Below are 23,601 nucleotides of genomic sequence, written 5' to 3'. Positions count from 1 at the left end.
AATAATACAACGCTCTCCTGGCATCCCCAAACCCATGTAGTAACATTACCATTTCCAGACATTGACTTTGTTATCTTCAAGACATGATGTAGTAACAATACTACAACTGATGTAGTAACATTGCTACATAGCTATCCTGCTATCCCCCAAACCCATGTAGTAACATTACTCTATTTCCATGGTAACAGTCTAACATTCATTTTGTCATTTAAAAATATGATGTAGTAAGATTATTACAGCTATGCCTCACACTGCCTCAAACTGTCTTTCTTATAGGACATTGCCTTTGTATTTAATATTAAATAGCATTACTACTTGCAAATCCCTTCTTCATAGTAGTATTACCTCTTCATAGTAGTATTACCATTCTGATGGCCCAAGTGGATAGACGATCCGCCTCCAATGCAGGAGGTCACAGGTTCGAACCCTGGCTGAGTCATACCAGAGATTTATAAAAATGGTACTAATGGCTACCTTGCTAGGCATTCAGCATTAAGAGGTAAGTGTTAGGACTAGTCAGCCTGGTGTCAGGAAAATGTGACTGGGTGGGACATCATGCTACATGTCTGCGGCATAATGCCTCAGTGCTAGACATCAATAATAACTGCCACACCGCAGACATAGTGATATGACTGAAAAATTGTTAAAGCTACGTTAAAAATCCAAATCACACACACACACACACACTTTTTAGAAAAAAAATATTTTAGCAAGGTTAGTCAGAAAGAATTTTAAATTTTTTATTTTAAAATCCTTTTCAGATAATGTATTTTTAAATAAAATTTTTTGCTTTGCTGGCTGGCTTTCAACAGTCTGACAAAGATTAAAATGAGATTATTATAATTATTATTACTGTATATGTTGAGACACTGTATTTGTTGGGACACCATAAAGTTATTTTAAAAGTAATTTTTTTGTGCACTGTATGTTCTGGGACACATTGATTTTTTTGAATCGTAAAATTGTGGGACACCTTTTAAATCATTCGAAAATTACATGTCGTAAAATGCACTAAAACGTAAATTTTATTAAAGAAAACTTTAAAAAAGAAAATGCTGTGTGTGTTGTTAGTTTACACTTTTCTTCCTAGATGCAAGTTTGCTAAGAACAAGAGCTCAGGTAAGAATGAATCACTTGTGTATATGAAAATGAGTTCAACCTTTTCTGTTCTAATTTATGCTTCAACAAAGTTTTTTTTTATTATTAAATGTCAAGGTTTATTTGCCGTTCGTGCTCGTTACATGACCTTTTTTGGCAAAATAACTATTGATGAGCACAGTATAAGCTATTCACTGTAATTACATAAAATATATTCACAGAGAGAGAGACAGAAAGAAAGAGAGATAGATACTGGTAGATAGTGACAGTACAGAGTGATTGATAAACATACTAATTTCGAAACCGAACATCTTTTATTTACACAGCAGTGATATCTGACATAATCCATTGCCTACTCAACCTCCTCAGGCTCATATCCATCAAATTTGTCCTCTTCATTGTCGCTGCCATCACATTCAGTATCTCTTATGATATTGTCCTCACATCCATTCAAGTGATCGGATCAGATCTGGCTTGTCCCAAAGCGATTTGACTGCTTTCACGATCCAGTCCACAACTGTTTGTTTATCTGCATCCTTAATATGAGATGTGTTGTCATTTTCTTTGGAAAGGCGTTCAGCTGCTTTACAAATAAAAAATTTCCAGCTTTTCCTTATATCGGACTTGACAGGTTTATTTACACTAATGTCAAGTGGCTGTAGCTTGGAGGTGCATCCATCCAGAATAACTGCAGGCACCGTGTTACCCCTTCTTAAAGCCTGCTTTACAGCATCTGTAATATGTGCCCGGAATGAATCCATCACTGAAAGAGATTGTTCCTCGCCTGTATAACTGAGATGTATCTCTTTAATCCACTGCAGCATCACCTCCTCATCAACCAAACCCTTCTCATGCACACTTACGATACATCATTTTGATGCCTGAATATCTAGTTGAGTATCGCACTACAAACTTATTCATAATAGCGGAGATCTATAATGTGGTTTATTGTTTTATTTTTATTCCCCATTATATATGCTATGTACGCAATAACAATGACTGTGAGGAATCACTTTTTGTGTAAATGTGTGAGAAGTTATCGTTTCAAAGTGTTCTATTGTTTCTATTTATTTTCAAAGTCTCAGTGAAAACCGGTAGAAAGAAATCAAAGTTGGCTTCCCCATGTCGGCCGACTTTGCATACATATGTATAGTTTTTAAAAAAAATCTCCACGCTAAAAGGAATCCAAAGTCTGCTTCCGGGGTCGGCTTGCTTTGTAATAAATTAACCTTTGTATTTGATATCCTGCTGGTAAGTTCAAACAATGAGTTTATGGCTGTTACAAGTTATGTTTATTCAGCACCTGGACTTTCATTTATATGCCATCTGTAGTCATAATTGACACAAACAGGTTTCGAGTTCTTCAGTGTAAATAGTATACACAGCATTAACTTGCTTTAATAATACTTTTTGTAACCCATGGAGTCAAAAAGATTGTCATTTGTACTCAAAGTGAATGTATTTCTAATAACGATTTTAGTTTGTGAGATATTGTCATATTGTTACCCTGGATATAATACACTTTTGGTTGGTTATTTTGTACCTTAAACCGTGTCACGCATGAATGGCGGGTGCTTTCAAGCAATGGGGTTGTTAATTCTCATGCTCTCTCTGTCTCTCTCATTCATATGTGATTGTACAGGATCCAGTTTTCATTCTCATAACATTCAAACCTTTGAGGACAACAACAGATGATTCGTTTCTCAATATTCACGTCAATGTTGTGTTGTCTGACGAAAGCAATAACACTGTGGATGCATGTGCTACTTATACGGAGTTCGTGGATATATTTTTCCTTTATTAAAATGCTAATGTCGATCAAAAAAGTGAATGAGTGATAACAGTACAAGGTTAGTTTCATTTTATTATCAAATAAGCATTTTATTTATCTATTTTACTGTAACATGTGGTGTGGCGAGTTGCGCTTGGTGGGGGGGGGGCACAAATTGAACACAATTTATTTCATTTCGTAAGTCTTAAGACACATGATGTAGGTTGAAAAAAAAATCACCATAAGTTCTGGGATACGAAAAAAAAATAATTATTTTTTCGTGTACCATCATATGCGGTAAATATGATACTATTATTAGCACTAGTTGTAGTAATTTAAGTAGTAGACATATCATTTATATGTTTACAACAAAGTTTTCCAACAACAATAGAGTCCTTTCACATTGTTTTACACATGCACGGATGACTCAAGGTTGTGTGTTATTGTATCAGCTTTTGTAAGACAAGCAATTGTGGAAGCAGTCAAGACACTCTTACTGCACACATCAGTGAATAGGTAAAGTCAAAACTGTGGTATCATATATTTTTCAGGTTGAGTGAAATAGGTGCAGTGTATGGTGTAAACCAGTGCTGTCCAGCCCACAGCCTGCGGGCTCATTTTAAATGGCCCACCAGAGCTCGAGCAGCTATATAGTCATTGCTTTTCAGTTTTCTGCTGCGGCCCTCGGCTTCAGGAAAAACATTGATCAGTGGCCCATGGTGTCAGAAAGGTTGGACAGCACTGGTGTAAACATTAAAGGAATTAAATCAATAACGCTTGTGGATTTTATAAATTTCCCAGTCAAATCTTAAGTCACTGCCTCAGGATTATAATGATCTTATATTGAAAAACGTCAGTTCTGTATGACTGTGACTTTGTATACAGAAAACTAAACAGGACAAATGAAGAAAGTATATATTATGTGCCGAGTGTCAAATTACCCCAGATACATTTATGTTTTGGGAAACAGCAGAAAACTCAAACAAGCAAAAACTATTGCATGACCAGTACATAATATTATTATAAAATGAACTGCATTCATTTAGCTTATTATAGAAACTACATGTAAGATGTTTAGTGTTTATTTTATAAGTTGTGTATTTTTCACTGCATATCCTTGTGTTCTTGTCTACAGTATGTGCATTTTCATAGGGCATTGGGCAATATTATTTGTTTTTAATATGAGTTTTTAATAATGCATAGCTATTTTATAGCTTGGCAATACATTGTTAATGAAGTCTCAAATGTAGTTCAACAAAAATGCCAAAAATTAACGGAGTACATTTGTTGGATCAAACATTGTATTCTTGGAAATATGTTATTCACTGACTTAAAACTTAAGTCCAGTTTATCGGTAAAAAAACATAGAGCCGCTTTAATCACTAAAATATGTTTTACCATGTATGTATTTATGCTAGAAAGTCAGTGACTTTGGCAAAATCAACTTGTTTCTATAACAGTGCTATATGTGCCATTATAAGGGCCAAAACAGATATGTCTCAGGTTTGCAACCTTATTTTTTCCTTGCATGATTTTGTTTTGGTACAAATGAAGCAAATATGAACATTTAATAATTACTATTTTTCCTCATTACTTTTACTAACTGAACCTGAAACAGTTATTTGTTTATGTCCCTCACATAACTATAATTTTCAAAAGCTTTTTGTATAAAATATGTTTACAACAAAAATGTGAACTTAAATAAATGAAATTTCTTCTTTTAATATTGTCCTTATTCAACATAATTTTCACGGTACTAAATTCATATATATATATATATATATATATATATATATATATATAAATTGAGTGCCATCTTGCCTCTGTCCATGTCGGTTTCAGTCCTGTGCGTGGCCAGTGTGGGTATATGAGAAAGCTACCAGTAGTTTCCCATGAGTCGGTGGTTCATATTGGGGCTTTCCTATGTTCTTCTGCCATGAGTTATGCTGGCTGTCATGAATAGCCTAACTTTAACCTGTGAAATGGCATTAAACCCCATCAACAACAAGAACAAAACCATTTATAAAGTTAATAGACTTAAACAGGGATGGTCCTGGCTTTTAAAAAGCTGTTGCCAAAAAAATCGCCAACCTCAATATTTTGTTGCCAGTTTTCAAAAAGTGTCGCCAGAACAAGTAGTGTACATTTTTCCAAGTGTTAATATAGTCTATTAATGTAACAGGCAATGAAAATTACAAAAGATGGGTTAGTTAATATTTTAATTACAACAAGCATTAACAAAATGTTACAAAGTGTTACATGAAGATCCATCGCGATTTTAGGGCTGCCCACTTGTTGAATGCAGTTTCAAAGTCTAATTTTTCACATATGTACATGCTGATTCTCATTAAATTCTTGAGAGATGAGATGCAGAGTTTATTTCTGATGTCACTTTTCATGAGGTTCATCTTACTGAATCCACGTTCACAGTCTACAGTGCTGACAGGTGACACCAGTAGTCTCTCAGCAGCCCCGCCCCCCCCCCCCAAACTTATGGCTAGCTTCACAAAGCTTGTAGTGAAAATTGCTTCCTAAATCCCAAGAATGATCACTGAATGCTGTATAAATTTTCTCGACAAGCAAGATAGGATCTCCATTCCCACGAATGAAACTTACACGAGTCAACACCTGGCAATATTGGACCATATATAAAAGCATAAATTCACACCCAATTTAGGGTTTCTTTCACTCCTGTATTATGAGAAATAAATAATTATTATTAATTATGCAAAACTGTTTTTTTTTTTTTTTTGCTATTTCTTGTTGCGGAGTTCAAGTCTCTGCAGCTGTAACATAGATTGATGGCAAAAGGAAAAGATCAATGAGTAAAATGCTGCACTGGCAACAGATATAATTGTGATTGAGATTTCTTCCATTTGCTTTGTATTTATACACAGTAGTCAGTACTTCAAAGGTTATCAGTTTTCTATGAAGGTTCAGCAAAACTATTGTATTGGTATATGTAAAAAAACAAAAAACAATGGAAGGATTAGCCATTCAATTAATTGTATCTGTTCTATTCGCGTCTTCAGAAGTCGGTCAGTTGTAGGTATAGTTCGGTAGCATGATTGACTGTATAACAGCATACAGTACTCAGCCCAGATGTCAGCATAAGCAGATTATGATGTAACAATGCACTGTAAAGATGGGGTTGTCAATACAAACATAGGATCGTTTGTGTAACAGATTGATTCCAATGCATTGTTTAGTCAAGTTTGTGGCTTCCTTTCATTCTCCCTTTTAATTTATCCAGACCAAATCCATGATTGTATGTACAAATTAAATAACCAAAACGTCTGTCGTCCAAAAAATTGCCAGATGGGATATTTTTGTCGCCAATATGGAAATAAAATCGCAATTTGTGACATTGGCGAAGCCTAGGACAATCCCTGCTTTAATAATCTCTATTGTATCCCTAAAGCATAAGGATAATATTAAGATCATTAATTCCATGGAGTGGAGCAAGTATATTAGTTTGTTTATAGATAAAGATATGGAGAATGCTAATTTGCTAAACATAAACAGGAAGGCAGGCTTAGCTAGCAAGTTGGGGGCTGGTTGATGGTCATAACAAGTTATTAGCTGCCCAGGAAGAGGATATGAAAATCCAATGCGGCTTAATGATATTATTAAATGAGAGAGAGAGAGAGAGAGAGAGAGAGAGAGAGAGAGAAGAGAGAGATTTATGTTAATATTATCCTCAATGAAGTATCAACAAGAATATATTCTGATTTAATAAGAAAAGAAAAAACTAATTATAGACTTTGAAATGTTACAGCTGTCCAACAATGTCCAAAATCGTACAAAGTAAAATTACTAGTTCCTCTGAGCATTTTGAAAAAAGAAAAAATGATTATGTGTGAAGTGGCAAATTTTATGTCGATCTAACAAGAATACATTAGCTGAGACCAGACAACCATTAATTAGATTTATGGAGACAAGCGCGTATCATATCGCCATACTACCGTGTACGGTAATGTCCTTTAGAGGGAGAATTCTGTTCCTAATTAAACATTTGTTTATACAGCAGCCAGGCGGACACTTTAGGACAAGGAAAACTTCATTTTCATGGTAAAGTTGTCACAATTGAGAGAATGCAGAAACTCTGTTACTCAAACTACCAGGGTCAAGTTGACCCTGACTTTGGTGCCTCTGGAAAAAGGCGGCAGAGATATTTGATTCTGATTGGTACGTTAAATGAGAGGGCGTGTTCCAACACAAAATTTCATAGGTTTTAATATCGCCTGCATCGAATTTTAATCAGTCTAAGCTTTTCCTACAAGAGGAAACCCAAAGGTTACGACTCCGGGAATTTGCAAGAAATTTCCGTAAAACTGTTGTCCAAAAAGGAGACGAATGTCGAAAGGAACCGATGAACTAATCTACCGATTAGAGGGAGAATACGTTGACAGCAAAGGTAGTGTGACAATTCCATGTAATTTGTTGATGCCATATATAATGCTTTGCTGAAGTTATTTATTTGTATCTGCATGAATCTTTTTTCTACATTCGTGTAATAATTTGCTTTATGAAGTATAACGGTGTTGAGTTTATGCATAGGAAGTTGTACATTAATCTTCTTTAGATAAGTTTGACGAATTGTTTGAATTTGTCGTCTTGTTTGCATAAGAATTATGTTCTAAGAATTTAATGCATTACATTAGTTAATATGATTACAAGAATCCATGTGAATTCGCCGAATTTAGAAGATTTCACGTATGATTAAGAATAAGTGTGTATTGACGGAAATGATCTAGTAATTGATTGACGTGATGGATCCTATTTATTCGCTGTGTATGTGGTAATGTGTAAGGTCAAGGCGTAACGAATTAGCCATTTGACTAACTAGGGTCATTATAGGACATGTGGAGTCGATTGATAGCCTTAGCGTCTGTTTAGCACTGATAGTGAAATCTTATAACGAGGGAGAATAATGAAGAATTAACCGTTTCATAAATAACGGGAAATTTAGGTTGTCTCTATTTATATTTATTTAAAAGGGAGGAAATAGCTCCAGAGATGTATGAACGAATGAGTGATGTTATTCTGAGACCTATACGGAGAAGCATAGAGAAGAGTGCAGTGAGACATATAATCCTGTGACGCAACCCTGCGACGTATTAATTTCTGAAGAAGTATTTTGAGAGTGTCCTGAGACGGGTGGTAGAAAGTATCATCCTGAGATCCAAGGGTTTGAACAGCGACAGAGGAAGCCAAAACAGACTGAGGACGAGCAGGTTATGAAATCGTACAAGACGTTGACTTCGATTGTTTACTCGATCCTATGATGAACTAAATCTGTCAGTAACAGATCGACTATCTTATTTTAATCTATTTGCGTTTTCTTTGTATTTCGGTGAAAGTTAAATTTCTAAAAGCAGAGTACATTCCTGATGTAATGAATTTTCACAGTGTTTGTATGTAATTGATTAAATTGTTTGTTTACATGTATGGGGGCTCATGTTGGTTTGTTCTATATACCTGCTCAGATCTCTATCTATCCCACCTATAAGTTTCACCCCTTATATTTATATTTACTTGAACCGGGCAATAACATCAAGGGCGGTCAACCCCTAGATAAAGAAAACCAAATACGGAGGGACATTCACTCCCCCCGTGTAACATTATGTATGTGATTCATACATGGATGAGTGCATGTCTTAATGATATTTCACAAATCCTCCAACACGCTCAGATCTCTAGATAAGATTGGAGATGGTCTATATATATCTGCATAATGGTTGAACATTATGACCCAACTCTGGCTATTCGTAGCTGGTTTCATATAAAATTTAAAATTAAGCTAGATCAGTCCTTCAGAACAGCCATCAAGAGTTTGCTCAAATTTGAAAAAGACTTACTCATCAGTTACACCTGTATTGAAGGAAGGTGGTAAGAGATGATTGTTTTGTTGGAATCTGAACTCTAAAATCTAGTGGCCTGTCATACAGCTTTTTTTTATTATTATTTGCTTGAATCACTTTATTAATCAATTGCAAATTAAATTCAACTAGGATTAAACACAAAGTGGCAGATGTATATCCTCACCTGAACTTAACTACAAGATCAAAGGCATTGTCATAAACAGTCCAGCTTGGAAACATCTAACTCAGGTGGCGAGTCCTAAATTTGCTGTTTATGTTGTTGCAACTCAGTGGTCTTAATCTTAGTAAAGGAAATAAAGCAAATTCCAACATAGTTTAGTAAAAATTCAGCAAGTAATTTATTTCCTTGAATACAAAGTGAAAATTTAAAAAGAACTTAAAGTATTGTGAATTAAATCTCAAATAATCCCAAAATTTCTATCACAACTTCAGATGTATGGAGTTCCAAATGAATTCCAATGTCGTTCTGAATAAATTCCAATACTGAACATACTGATGTTCTGATAGCCTCAAATGTGCTAATGTGCCAAAAATCGTGATGTATCACAATGAAATAATAAAAATGTCCTTGAATGAAATCAAAATAATCCCAAAATATTGATTTAGTCTGGAAATATTGAGCACTTTATAATTCAAGTCAATAATTTAAAGAAATAAATCCTCTCAAGTTAAAAACTGAGTACAACAATAAGTCTGAAATTTTGAAGTAAACAGTATTAATATGACACAATAACAGAACCAGGATGAGTGTAAACTTCCTTTCTATAACATTTTAAGTTGTCAACAAGATCATGAATTTCCAATGAAAAAATAATTTTCCACTATTCAGTTATAAGTAAACATGCTTACCTCCATTAACTCATTCGGCCCCAGCACTGTTTTCGGTATCTCTGCTGATATGCCTCAGAAACACAAAGCTGTGTCTAGCTGCTTTTGCACCATAGTTTTTACCCGTTTGAAAACATCGTGCACATGCATTCACTCTTACCTTAATTTCTCTTCTTATATCCAAACAAAATCCACAAAATTTTCACCATTTATTTCAAATGAACTTGTCGACACATTGATGTAATTTTTTCCCTATTTGTCGAAGTCTTTTACAACTTATTTATGCAGTATTTACAAACTTATGTGCAACGTTTATCCGCAAAAACTCTGTCATCATCGCTGTCAGCATCATCATTTTCGGACGATTCAATCTCAGAAACGTCTATGTCCAAATCTAAATCTGACAAAATATTCAACTGCTGAACATATCTTTCCTCAGCTTACTCAATATTTTCGAGATCAAACCCGAGAAACTCCACATTTTTGCTCTCATCAAAAACCACTCTTCCGTCCGCCATCATTTACGATTTTTCATGAACAGAACACGTGTAGTTAAACCGCTCTCAAACTTTAGTCTTTTGCTTCAGAACAATTCAAATTTCCACAAATGAAAGTAAAATCATTTCTGATTGGTTTAATAGTTGTTTATTTCTTGGAATAAACCATTTCTAACCAATTAGAGACGTTGTATCTAACACACACTCATCACGCCTGGAGACGGGATAGGCCATTGAATGCAGTAAATAATTCACGACTACAGGCGGGATCGGCCAATGAATGCAGAAACCGGATCATGCCTACAGACGGGATCAAGGCCGAATGAGTTAATAATTATCTGAATATTTAATCTATAATCATAATGAAATGGATATATATATTATGTTGTTTACAAAATAAATGTCACTTGTCAGGTAGACCCTTGACTCATCTACTGGCTAAGGTCAGTCACATAATATAGATATACAGTACATAACATATAATAGTGGAAAAAAGTCAAAAGACAGTGCAAATTAAATACACATAACAATGTTTGTTGTTTATGTATTCCTATTCCAACTGTTCACTAACTCCAAAGATTATAATTTTGGCCATTCTTTCTGCTAATTAAATCGTAAGTATCAAGGCCTAAATATTCCAGGCACAATGCACTATTCTTAAATAAAAAACCAATTGAACTATAAAATTTCTAATTTCACAACCGTTCCAGATATTTACATCTATGTAAAATTCAAATTGACAATTATCAAACACCTATTATCCTAAGAGATGATTTTGTTTGTTAACAAAGTAGAGGATGAAATAATTTTCTTTCTGCTTGTGTACTATGTTTGAAAGACATTACAAAAGGTGCATTTTTGTTGAATATTATTTTAACTTGGACAAGCTAAGTTATTTTGCTATTTAGTAAGCATTTTTTTAACAATATATGTCTCATTCAATCATTGGGTAATTATGTTATTTTTTTCATCTTTAGCTGATGGGACTGCTGATAGGACTACATGTCTTCCTTTTATGTGGAAGTTTGAATATTTAATTATTAGGAAGTTGTATCTTAACCATTATTGCTACCAAATTAACTTGATTCTATGTGGTGGGCATCATTCTGCAGATGTGCCATACATACAGACATGCATGTATACGGTAAACACTTTTCATACATGCCGCCCAATTCGGTCTCATTTTCTTTATTAAATCAATGCATTACCAGTCAGTTGCTCAGATTAGCTGACATTTATATTTTCTATGATCCTCTGTTTTGTTTACTTCATCATTTAATTGTTAGCTGGTATAGTCTACATGTTTTGAGTTAGCAAAAATTGGGAGTATCAATGCCGTTGGCTGGTATCATGGATAATTTGATTAATAACTATTTCCTGTTAACCATTTAAGACTGTATGATACATACTCAGTGTGTTTATAGCCCCTATTTGTAGCTTGGTTTTCTCTTCTTTATTTCTTTGGTACATACACATGTTGACTGCCCTGTCATGTGGTGTACCTCAGTAATATTGCAAGAGTGCATAACACGGTTTCCGAAACATTGCTATGAGCAATTGTATTATGCAGTAAGTGCTGCGAAATACAAAACAGATTTTATTTTTGGGGCAATACAATTGCAATGTAGTAATGTATAAAATATCATGGTGATCATTTCTATATATAATCATTGAGAAAATTGACTAAATATACACATGCAATACTACCTCATGCTTGTTTGAATATTCCAACAAAAATTGTGGGTTTTGTGGGCTTTGTTGGTTGTGGGTCTTGTTGGATTTGTGGGTTCTCTGGGCTCTGTTGGTTGTGGGTTCTATCAGGATCTTATAAGGTTCTGTGGGCTGCTTGTAGGGTTCAGTCAGCTAGCAGCAATCAGCCTAGGTACATCACAGTTGCTGTGAGTTTAATTATTTTTTTTGTTATATTGTTTTGTTTAGTTTATTATAGAGTTATGTAACTTTTTGCAATATTTTGGGCAGTAAATTTTTGTTTAAAGTTTATTTAAGCACAAAGCAAAATTTTTTGAAGGATTTTGTTGGTTGTTTTTAATTATTTCTCTCTTGCAAAATTATATGCATTCTAGTAATTTCTAATTTATTTGTACAAGTAAACTAGATATTGTTATATCATTTGTTATTTGAAACTCAGTTATTCTGTCAAATGAGTGTGTCCTCACAGACCAATACTTTTATTGATTGATTGATTGATTGATTTATTTATTTTCCTTATTTAATTAGCTTTTTGAAGCTAAAGGCATAAAGAAGTTTCTTTACACTACAAATATGCAATTCCTTTCTTAAATTATAAGTCCAAAAATGTTATGGAAATAGAATGTCTAAGTCATTGTGAGTGCTTTTCCTCACCGACTTGACATTCTAAATTGATTTCAACAATACTTTATTAATCTGTGAAGACATAATTTATATTTCTATTTTATAATATACTAGTTATCTAAGTCATTGTGAGTGTTTTCCTTGCCAGTATTATGCTATAGTTGAAGTGTCAAGTCAAGCAAGTGTTTTCCTTGCCGATTTGACAGCCAGTTTACTTCCATCTATATCAATTCACTTCAAATAAGTATTATGCTATAGGTGAAGTGTCAAGTCAAGCAAGTGTTTTCCTTGCAGATTTTTTACATTTCATATTACAGTCAATTCATATTTTCTCTTTTGTAGTAAACTTTTTACAACTAAATCCAAATATGAATCATTTTGTGTTATGGTTGAAAAGAAATCAAGAGTTCAAGTTTACTCCATTCTTCCCCGCATTAGTCAGCAGATAAAAAGCATACTCGTCCCTGGTGCAATACTCCTATGTAGTATTATCAGGACCTAGCTCGGCTGTTACAGTACATACATATATGCATGCATACATACACACACACACATACGTACATACTCTAAGCTGTTGTCCATATTCTGTTATCATTTTTCTGTAGCACAGCAATGCAACCCCAATACTGTTTATATGCTTTTTTAATAAGTATACCACTTTTAAATAATATACTTTTATTCATTGTTCATGCAACAAATTTGAGTGTTTCAAGAACGAAGGAAAGCATAACATAAAGTCTTTTCGCATAAAGGGGAAGATTTAGGTTTTGGTAACCATATTTCATTTCTCAATTACTTCCAACAGAGGGAAGAGTCTCTGGTGTGAAAAGATCAAAGTTAACAGCTTTTGATAACATTTACAGAGAGTGGAAGAGCAGTGATTTTGCCTGAGATGGCAAACGAAAGTGGGGTATTTTGCTGGACTAAAATTATAAAACTAACCTGACTGAGATCTGGTGTGTATGAGTATCAAACTAAATGACAGCAACTGTTGTGTGAATGGGATCCCAATTACTGTCTAGTTGTAGAATTAATGTAGACAAATCAAGTCTGCATTTGGATTATCAGTAATTCCTACAATGACAGCTGATTCAAGCAGTTGCCTTCTGGATATAGAATCAATACAAATGGTTTTTGTGTGTGTGTGTTTTGGCTTTAACATAGCTTTAATGATTTTTCAGTCATATCACTATGATGTCTGCAGTGGGACAGTTTATAGTGATGTCTAGCATTGGGGTATGATGCTGCAGACATGTAGCATCATGTCCCACCCAGTCACATTATCCTGACACCAGGCCAGCCAGCCCTAACACTAACCTCTTAATGCTGAGCACCAAGCAAGGCAGCTGCATGTACCATTTTTTATAAGTCTTTGGTGTGACTTTCAATAATAAACTGCCTAGTTGTGTTAGAAACATTGTTTTTCATTGGCTATTGGCTATTGGCTATTGGCTCGCGCATGAGCAGAATGGTAAAAGTTTGATTTTTTTGGGTGCTAAACAGACCCATTATTTTTGTACCGAGACCACTCTTTATTCCAATTGCCCATCTTATCCTAGTTTTTGCAAAGGTTCATCTGTCTGTTTGCAGTTCATACTGGTTTGCCTTAGATCTGAGACCAAAAAGTCCAAAATCCGGACACAGAATTGCATCCTGACCACAGGCCAATTTTGGATTGAAAATAATCGATTCCAAAAATTGAGGTTTTTCCCTCTGTATTTTGTAGTGCAACGTGAAATTCCAGATTATTTGGTATCATTGTAGAGCTACATCTGTCTACCTTTCTATAATACCACCCACTTAGTTTATCATGCATGACCATGACGCTATAGAGCTCGGCAGTAGGCAAATACCTCCTGCCCTGTTAACTCATCGATAGGGGTTAATGTGTTAAAGTGTTGTCATTGGTAGTCATTGGTGACGTTTTCATTGATTAAAATTTTTTCAGGGATTGTTTTATTATTTGTAGTGTATTGAGAAAACAATATAACGAAAATGTAACAGAATATAGGACTTCTTTTATAAATTAAGAACTTCATGATGTTAATTCATATTTCGAACTCTAAACACTGTTTTTGACAATAAAATAAGCATTATATCAGGGTTTTGTTTACCAAGGGTCAATTGCTTTGTCATTTCCAGAAAGAATGGGATCTAAGTCTTCCCCATTTTATAGGTGGGCTAATGAGTTATCGAAGGAGGGATGTATTTCCTAATAAAGGATTCTGATGTGAACTATAATGTAAATTCTAAATGTAAAGTATCAGCATGAAAATTTTAATGTTTTAAATCTCCTGAACAATACATTAAAGAATTGCAGTGTAGCGAAATTAATTATTCGTTCTGCATTACAAAAATTTATTGTTGCTGATTTAAAAGCTTTGCAACTGTTTCCATACAGCATGAAGCAGCCATAATGCTGGACGTGAATAAAAGCAGGCAAATGTATGATCTTTCTTGATTTTGAAAGCAAATCTAATTCAATTTTTTTTTGTAGGGGATATAGGGGGTTGAAATTTTCATGCATCCGAATGATTATGTTTTATACATTTTAGATTTTAGATGCCAATCAAGGAAACAAATTGTAAAGAAGTTAAGAAGTACATTATTTATTAAGTAATTTGCTTTCAGATAACAGACAATGTCACGTGGAAGAACAATGTTTAAACCAAGTAGACTTCAGCAGCAAATGTGACATGCTGAACGACAGATTTATAAGGAGATCACAAAGTGAGATCAAGCAAATCTCAGAAATTGTTCATACCATAAACAGTGTGTGAGATTCTGCCAGTTTGACCAGTTGGATTTTTAGTTATATTGAATGAACATAAACTATAAATTTATAAGAATGTCCTTAGAATAGAATCCAAGTGATAAATATGTAACAGTGAAGTGTATCTGATGTCCACTCACTGATTTGGGTGTGATAAACATTTTAACTCCAGATAAAATCTCTTCTGCATCTCTACAATATCTGATAGCACATCAGATTTTTGGTGTCAGCATGTAGAGGTATTTTGGATTCCATGAAGCCACCAGAGGCAAAAAGAACCAAGCATAGCCAAAGAAAAAATAACTGTCCAAAAGGAATAGGATACTATCAAATGAAAATGATAGTTGGGTTACAAAATTCATTTGAAATGTAGAAACAGATTTCATACCAGGTTTGAAGACCATGACAATGCTGTTAACTGTTCAGCTGCATTCTGATGAACAGTGATGCATTTTATCAAGTTCCAGGAACCCACTACTGGAACTCATCTTTCCACAGACCTATTCTCATGGGTTGCTGTATGTTAAGTATATTCGATTTAATTTATATTTGATTTAATTTAACCATTTGTTTGTTAGGTTTTTTTAAAAATTTTATTCCATTACATGTTATTTTAATGTAATTGGTTGGATTTGACATTGTTCAGAAATTTAATTAAGTTGTAAACAACCAATAATAGAAACACTGTTTCTAGTTTCTGACCTTGATTCAGAACCAGTAAGGGTTCTGGTAAACAACTTTTAAATTTTTTTTAATTCATTCCCAGTGTAAGAAACATAGATTTCAGTCAAGGTTATACTTGGACTATGTGTCAAATACCATGTATCAATTAGGTTTTTCCAGAGGATTGACCCATATCCGGGCATCTGTTTTGTGTTGTAGTTGGACTTGTTACTGATGTTTTGAGAAAGAATAGTCATTCTTGCCTTGACACTTAAGATGTGGAAGTGTTTTATGTTGTGACCAGTTTTGGGCTAATTATTTTGTTTCCTTCAATTTATTTGAATTTCAAGCTTGTTTTCCCTGGAAATACTAGTGCTCTAAATTAATTCTTGGACAAGGACATTTATTGAAATTTACACAGAATTCAAATTGGAATATTTTCTGTGATTCAACAAAGAACTTTTGACACATCAGTACGACACTGACCACAGCATATGTCATCACCTTCCATTTTTGATTTCATAGGGATTCAAACTCAGGTTCATTAGGATGTTTTATTACTAGGACTTCTATTTTTTAATTCTTGGATTATTTTTGGATTTGAGTCATAGAACTGTTAAGTTCTTTTCTCATTTTCACCTTGTTTTTCTAGGGAAATAAATTATTTGTTAAATTTTTCAAAGCTTGTTGTCTTCACACTTGTTACTTTCTGTAAGAGCCTAAACACGTAACACTACAAAGATACCAGAGCCTCATCTTTGGAGGCTAGATATAGTTCTGGTACTGTTCATTTATGAAAAGTAAATGGTAGAGGATCCTGATTCTTATTCAGTTTATGATTAAAATGATTCTTAGCTTCTCAGTGAGTTACACATCTGGATGAACTGAACAATAAACATCTTTGTTCTGACCAGTAAACAGTAGTCGTGTGGTGCAGAATTTAACAAAATTTAATAAATTTTATATAATGATATAACTATATTTTGTAGGTTTTTTTTATATTTTGTCCATGTTTTATTGTTTAAATAGGATTACTAAAGGTTGATATTCACATTGACCTATATTTGCAATTGAGTGATCGACTACATTTTGTCTTTTTGTGTGATGACCTGGGAGAGTTCATTATCTTGTGGACTTGACCAGTAGCATTTTCAGATTAGTGGTCTTGAGGGCTTGCAGAATTCTTTCTTGGGTTTCACAAACTGCTATTAGATGGAGAAAGTAGCGCAGCATGTGGAGATTCTTGACCAGCACTTGAATCAAAACCAGTGGTTCTGCAATCAGAAACCCATGAAGAATGAGTAACCATGGCATAAGATTTTGTGGACCACGAAAGTAGCTTCTTCTTTTCATGTCATGGAACTTCAGAGTTTTTCCAAGCAATTTTTCCTGGCTTTGTTTTAAAAATGTTTACAATGAGCAGACATAAAATTTCTTGCATGATTTCTGATGGACTTGAATATACTTCAAGATGAAAATCATACAATTAGTCATTTACTTTTCAGTTTGACAAAAAAAAATTTCATTTACTGATTTGATTTAGGTCAAATGAGGCTGGAGAGGTTGTACCTAACCTTTTTAAAACTTGTGTTTGATCATACAAAATGATATACTGATGTAAGACATACACTGGTTGACATCCTGACAAGGACGAGGCAACACTAGATGCCTCCATTTGAGTAAATTTTATTAGAAATAAATAACTCCACTGTGACTAAGAAAACATGATCCCTTCTTAACATCCATTTGAAAGGCTTGGGTTTTCAAGGGTAATATTTTGTTTCATATTTGGTGCATATAGTTCAAAATGCTCTTAGACAAGGTCTTGGTATATTTGGAGAATAGGAAGAGTGCTTAGTGTTAGATCACTGGCTTAAATTTCACATTGGTCAGAGAGATGATTTAACTGATACTGTCTGTGAGGAGGCTTGAAGAAGGTCTCTTCATAAGGCATATTTAGCTCACTCTTGAAAATAAGTGGGATGCTGTGTACCAATACTTTTTGAAGATTTACCTGCAAGAGTAAGTGGAGGTAAATCGCAAAATGTTCTGATAAAGAATGAAAGATACAAAAGAATATGTGAGACTTAAGAAAATACGGAAACTTGTATTTGCGTGTATTTCTGGATCATTGTGGGGTTGCTGATTCTGACCTTGTTTCAAAAGCAATAACTTTTTATTCCTGTGTTCTGTTTGTAGGCATGCAGTTTGTTTTTATTGCCATTGTACTACTACTAATACACTGTACAATATTCAGTGTGACAAGCCAAAAGTTAGACAAATCATTTTTTTCATCAAAGAAATATACAGATCGAATTTTCCTGTTGTGGTACTTACATCTATTTGCTACACAAATGAATATGAAATGCTTTTATGGTCCATCTAAACTTACAAAATAGTAGTGCATTCTTCTGTATCATATTCCCAAGAAATGAAGATAACAGACATTATACTAATGTGGGCCCTATGTCCTCATACGACTACTTAGAAAAACAATTTAATATTGATGCCCTAAATAGAATTTATAAAAGCATGGCATTTTATTTTCATTTACGACATGCTACTGCTTTTAGTGATAGTGATATTGTCATATAACATGCTGATATTAACTATTAAAATAGATATGATCTCTGTGGTGTGGAGCTATATGTTTAAGGGATCAGAGGTAGTGTGGATTAAAGAGACATCTACTATGTCAGTAAATATGTTTTTATTGGAATTTACATGGTACATCCAACAAAGTAAGTCCATACACCAGCGGCATTTATGATTAGAGCATCTGCCTCGGATGTGGGAGGTCGTCGGTTTGAACCCAGGCAGAATCATACCCAAAACTTGTAATAGTGGTACTAACAGCTTCCTCGCTTGGTGCTCAGCATTAAGAGGTTAGTGTTAGGACTGGTCGGCCTGGTGTCAGGATAATGTGACTGGGTGGGATTTGGTGCTACATGACTGCGGCATGATGCCCCAGTGCTAGACATCACTATAAACTGCCACACTGCAGACATTCTAAAGATATGACTGAAACATTGTTATTGCTACATTAAAAGTCCAAAACACAAACACAAATGCAAAACACAAAATAGTTATATTTCAGCCATTTCTGTAAATATACTAAATTTCTTTTTAAATTATCTCTATCTTGGCCCTGCCTTTTCTCTACTTTTTAAAAATATTAGCCCTACTTTATCCTTTCTTAAAGGGTTGCTGGAAAGGCTGTATTTGTCTTCCATTCTTTTGCAAAGTAATACCATTTTTAATATGATCTTGATTTCATTCAGAAAATGAGAATGCATGAACATTATAAAATGCAGAATGATTCTGGCCCATGGTGTTCCATTTTAATTTCATCACATTTATGAATTGCCTTTCAGTATGAGCTTGTTTATGTTTTCCGTAAAAGACTTTCTTTCATCCATATAAAATTTCAACCTTCCATGAATGAAACATTGTAGATTGACAAAAACAGAAATAAAACAGACCCAACATAACTCCGCTATCATGGCCCATGTGCAGCAGATGACATCTTTTTCTGTGGATGCCATGTTAATCTATTTCAAGTTGCTCTTGGCAAAACTGCCATATGTATATTTCAAAGATGTGTGACGTGAAGTCTCTTGTGAGATCTGAGGCATTATTGTGTCATTTTTGAGCAGTGATCATCTGTTTTACCCTTCTCTTTGGTCATAGGGTAGGTAATAGCATTTCCAATTGTGAACCACAATGGTTGCCACCATATCATTGAATTGATTCTTTTTGGATGTTTTTAGATTTCTAGGGTATGTATTGTCTTCCCCTTGACTTCAGAATTTGTTGTGACCTATATATTTTTTAATATCTATTTTTAAGTTATATAGTGACTAATATTATACGATGAATCTGTAAGACCCTCTGCGGTGGTCCCACACTGTTTATTATTATCAGTAGTGTTTTTAGGAGATCTTACCACTCATTATTATTAATATTGTGGAGGTCTCACACCATTCATTCTTTTCAAGATAGTGTTTACTGGAGGTCTCACACCATTCATTTGTAATCATCAGTATTTTTGTGTATTGCTTTCTGTTTCAGAAGATTTTCCTTTACATGATATAAATATTGCAGAGCGTGGGCATAAAAAGCCCCATGAGACATATACCACACCTGACTCTCACTGTTTTATTGTTTATGGTGAAACAAGGCCTAGGAACTTGCTGGGAGTCCATGCATAGTAAAATAAGGAAAGCCCTACCTCCTCCTCATTCTTTTGATTCTGATAGTGTATGGGATTCTTCTCTGCATCCCTGTAAGTGGAAGATTTGATTCTAGCAGAGTATGGGATCCTTCTCTGGTTATTTAGGGATCAGAATAAGAAGACCACTTTGTTAGAGAAGAGTACTGCTAGATCCCAGGAATGTATGGGATTCTTCTCTGAGTCCAGTAGGGCTTGTAGCAAAACACTTTGATCCCAGGAGGGTATGGGATCTCTTTGGAGAATTATAAGTGTGGCTCAACGATTCATGATGGTTGATCTGGTTCAGTACTAGTGAGGCTTCTATCCAAGGTACTGCCCTAGGGAGGAAATAATTGAGTTGAAAATGAATTGCACAATCCTTTCCCAATTAGTGAAAAGCTGTACCCAGTGAAAACCATTCATCAGTGAAAGCGATGAGCAGACAAGCCATCCCAAAAGGATAAAGCAGTGATGTTGTTCTAAATTCTGAGGAGGGCTCCTCCATCATATTGGAATAGCATAACTGGTCATTGACTAATAGCTGGGCACCAATCACTGGTCATCACAGTACCATCTGTATAGGGGACAGATGTTGGGTTGATGCACCCCCTGTCACTATGCTACCAGTCAGTCCTGTTGGGGACAGGGAGGTGGCTTGTGCATGTCAGACTAGGGTAAGGGATCAGATCAACATACTTCCTTCCCTATGAACCCTCTTAATCTCTACATGATGTGACCTCATCCATTCCATGGGGCCCCAAGTGGCCGAGTGGTCTAAAGCGCTCTTCGTTACGGATCACTGCCATCTCACCTCTGTCTGCGTGGGTTCGAGTCTCAGATTCAGCCAATGTGGGTATGTGAGAAAGCTTGCCAGTAGCTTCTTGTGGTTCGGTGGTTCTTTCCCGTGTTTTCCCCCACCATTAATACTGGCCGCCATGTATAGCCTATCGTGTGCTGAAAAATGGCGTTAAACCCCACAACAACAACAACAACAACCTCATCCATTCCAGGATAGTTGTCCTTTCTGTTTATGAAACATTGGACACCAAAACTTTGGCCTCATAGCAGTTACGGAACTACATTGCCTGGTAAGATGTGTAGTCTTAGAGAAAGGGTCATCTCTCCCCAGGTATTCAAGCCTGGTCGGGAAACATTTGCATTGTCCTGCAAAGTATGCTACTAGGGACAAGTCCATTGCTTCACATGATGAACTGAAAGATTATGATTCTCCCACCCCATCTCCCCTTTAGAAAGAGACATGGGGTTGGATAATGCAGCTTCTTGGGAGCAAGAGCAGGATGATGATGTCCTGTCAGTGTTGGTGGGCTATAGCAAGTTTATTGGGGAACATGTTGAGATGGCAACTCCACCTTCTTTTTGGGCCCCCTGCATCTTTTCACCCATTAACTCAGGTGGCAGAGGAGGAAGAAATCTTGTCCTTCACTGTAGTGGTCAACTTTGTCTCAGGCCCAGAAGACAAGAAAATCCTCTAGTTTGGAGAGACTCTCATGAGCTGCCTCACTTTCTGATCATTTCTACTGCTGGGGAGGAGTCTTTTAAAGTTTTAATGTAGTCATGAGTTTGCAAGGCAGCAGATGGTGTTGTCCATTATGCCCTCTATGCTGAGACTGCTGGTCTCTGCAACTAGCTATAGGGTGCACTCCTCTCAGCCCACCCCCACCTTGGCAAGTGTTAATTTCTAAAAGTTGCCAACAGTATTGTGCAAGGACTAGTGGACACTCCTCTGTGAATGATCTTTATAAAACAATTGATACAGCTGTCCCTGTTCAAGTGCATTGGTGGATTTTCCTTCCTTTCTGTTTGGAGAGATACAGTGCTTCGTTTCTACTATCAAAGACTTATAGGACAGCCCTAACATTCTTAGTTCTCCAAGGGCCCATTGACTCGGATTCTCATCGTTCACATGTCATCAAGTAATCTGACTTGCAGAGACCTGTATCACACTCAGTAATGCTTAGATGGAATTTCTCATGTATTTTGTGGACTTTGTCAAATTCCCTTTATGAACCAATGCATGAATGTTTCTTTCAAGAACATTACCCTTAAAACAGTCTTCCTGCTTTTCTTAGCATCTTTGATGATAAAGAGTGAGCATCATGCCTTGTTTATACAAAAGATTTGTTTAAGATTTAGCAGCAATTATGAGTCCTTTTACCTCCCTTGTGAGTCCATGTTTCTGGTGAAGAACCAACTGCCATCAGTAGCTCCACTTCCTACTGTGAACTCCAGTGTCATATATGCACTGGGAATGATCAACTTAGACTTCTGTGCTCATTTATGACTTTATAGTTCTGTTTGATTGCCTCATAAGGGAGATGAAAGGGTAGGAAACTTTTTATCTGACCTTTACAGAACTCTATTGATATTTCATCATCATCCATTTCCAGCTGAATTATCTGCACGATCAAGAGAGCCTATCAGTCCTTCACTTAGTGGGACCTCCCCTTCCTGAGAATTGAAGCCAATGATGTTAGGAGTGTTGCAACTTCATGGGCCTATCAAACTCTTTTGTCATAACAGGATGTTTTGAGAGCTGTATTTTGCAGTCCCATATTACCTCATAAACTTTCAATCTTGGGCACACCAGAATGAAGGCATTTTTTTAAACTTTGGCCCAATAGCTACAGCCCAATCTGCCTCCAACTTACAGTAGTGAACACTTCCACCATAAGGGAGGCTATATAAATATTTTATAGCAGCTTTTTAGGCATCAGTCGCTCTCAGAACTGGCAAATTCAGAAAGGCAATAGTGACATGTTATCTATTGCTACTATTTAAAGGTATGTAGGATAGTGGGGGAGAGTAGAACTAAATTTAATAATGTAATACTCCTTTAGATAATTCTTGACGTATTTCATGATAAATTGAGATTCATGCTGGTATCTATGACTGTTTACATACTATGATTTTGTCAATAAAGAGTGATATAGGTAGCACATGCAAGGAAGTCTCTAGAAACAAAAAGGCGTGTCATTTTGAAAGGCATTTTTAATGAAGTTTCTTTGTAAGAAAGTTTTTTTCTTCTGATAAATGCAACAGATGCCTTAAAATTTCAAATGTAAAGATTATTTATTGTCTTGATTGTACCAGTATATCCGTATTCTCGTTGTCTGAATGTTTTGTTCATATTGCCCGTTTCCTCATGATTTTTATGTCAGATTCAACATGTGGCAGAAATGCCTATGAATTTTCAAATTTAATGACTTTATATCTACACTGCAAGTGCCAAATTATTGTCATGATTTTCCTACTTGTGAATCATGATAATTTCCATGCATTTTTCAGTTAATGTGTAGATGATGTGATTAAAGTTACATCTCATATAGACAATTTTTTATTTATTAAAATTAATTTCTTTAACATGTTATAATTTTTTGCTGATAGCTTGTTTCCACAATTGCCAATAGTTTGTAATTGTGAAGGCGTGTTTTAGTTGATGTTTAAATATGTTGAAAAAGATTCTCACACCACTTAAGCTATTTTTCCTTTCATCAGTTTTGTTCAATTATTGGATTTAG

At 35.1% G+C, this 23,601-nt stretch overlaps 1 protein-coding gene across 1 annotated transcript in view; it reads left to right on the top strand.

The window, feature by feature from the left end:
• LOC149780992 (uncharacterized) overlaps positions 1–3,523 on the top strand; it is a 32,759-nt gene extending 29,236 nt beyond the window's left edge. The window contains exon 4 of the mRNA XM_089936261.1: positions 3,421–3,523. Within this exon, the coding sequence (XP_089792387.1) occupies positions 3,421–3,523 (103 nt within the window). The remainder of the gene's footprint in view (positions 1–3,420) is intronic.
• The last annotated feature ends 20,078 nt before the right edge of the window (positions 3,524–23,601 follow it).

This window comes from Sinohyriopsis cumingii, chromosome 16 (genome assembly GCF_028554795.1).
Source record: "Sinohyriopsis cumingii isolate HCF-2022 chromosome 16, ASM2855479v2, whole genome shotgun sequence".
Classification (NCBI taxonomy): domain Eukaryota; kingdom Metazoa; phylum Mollusca; class Bivalvia; order Unionida; family Unionidae; genus Sinohyriopsis; species Sinohyriopsis cumingii.
This window is presented reverse-complemented; position numbering and strand designations above follow the sequence as displayed.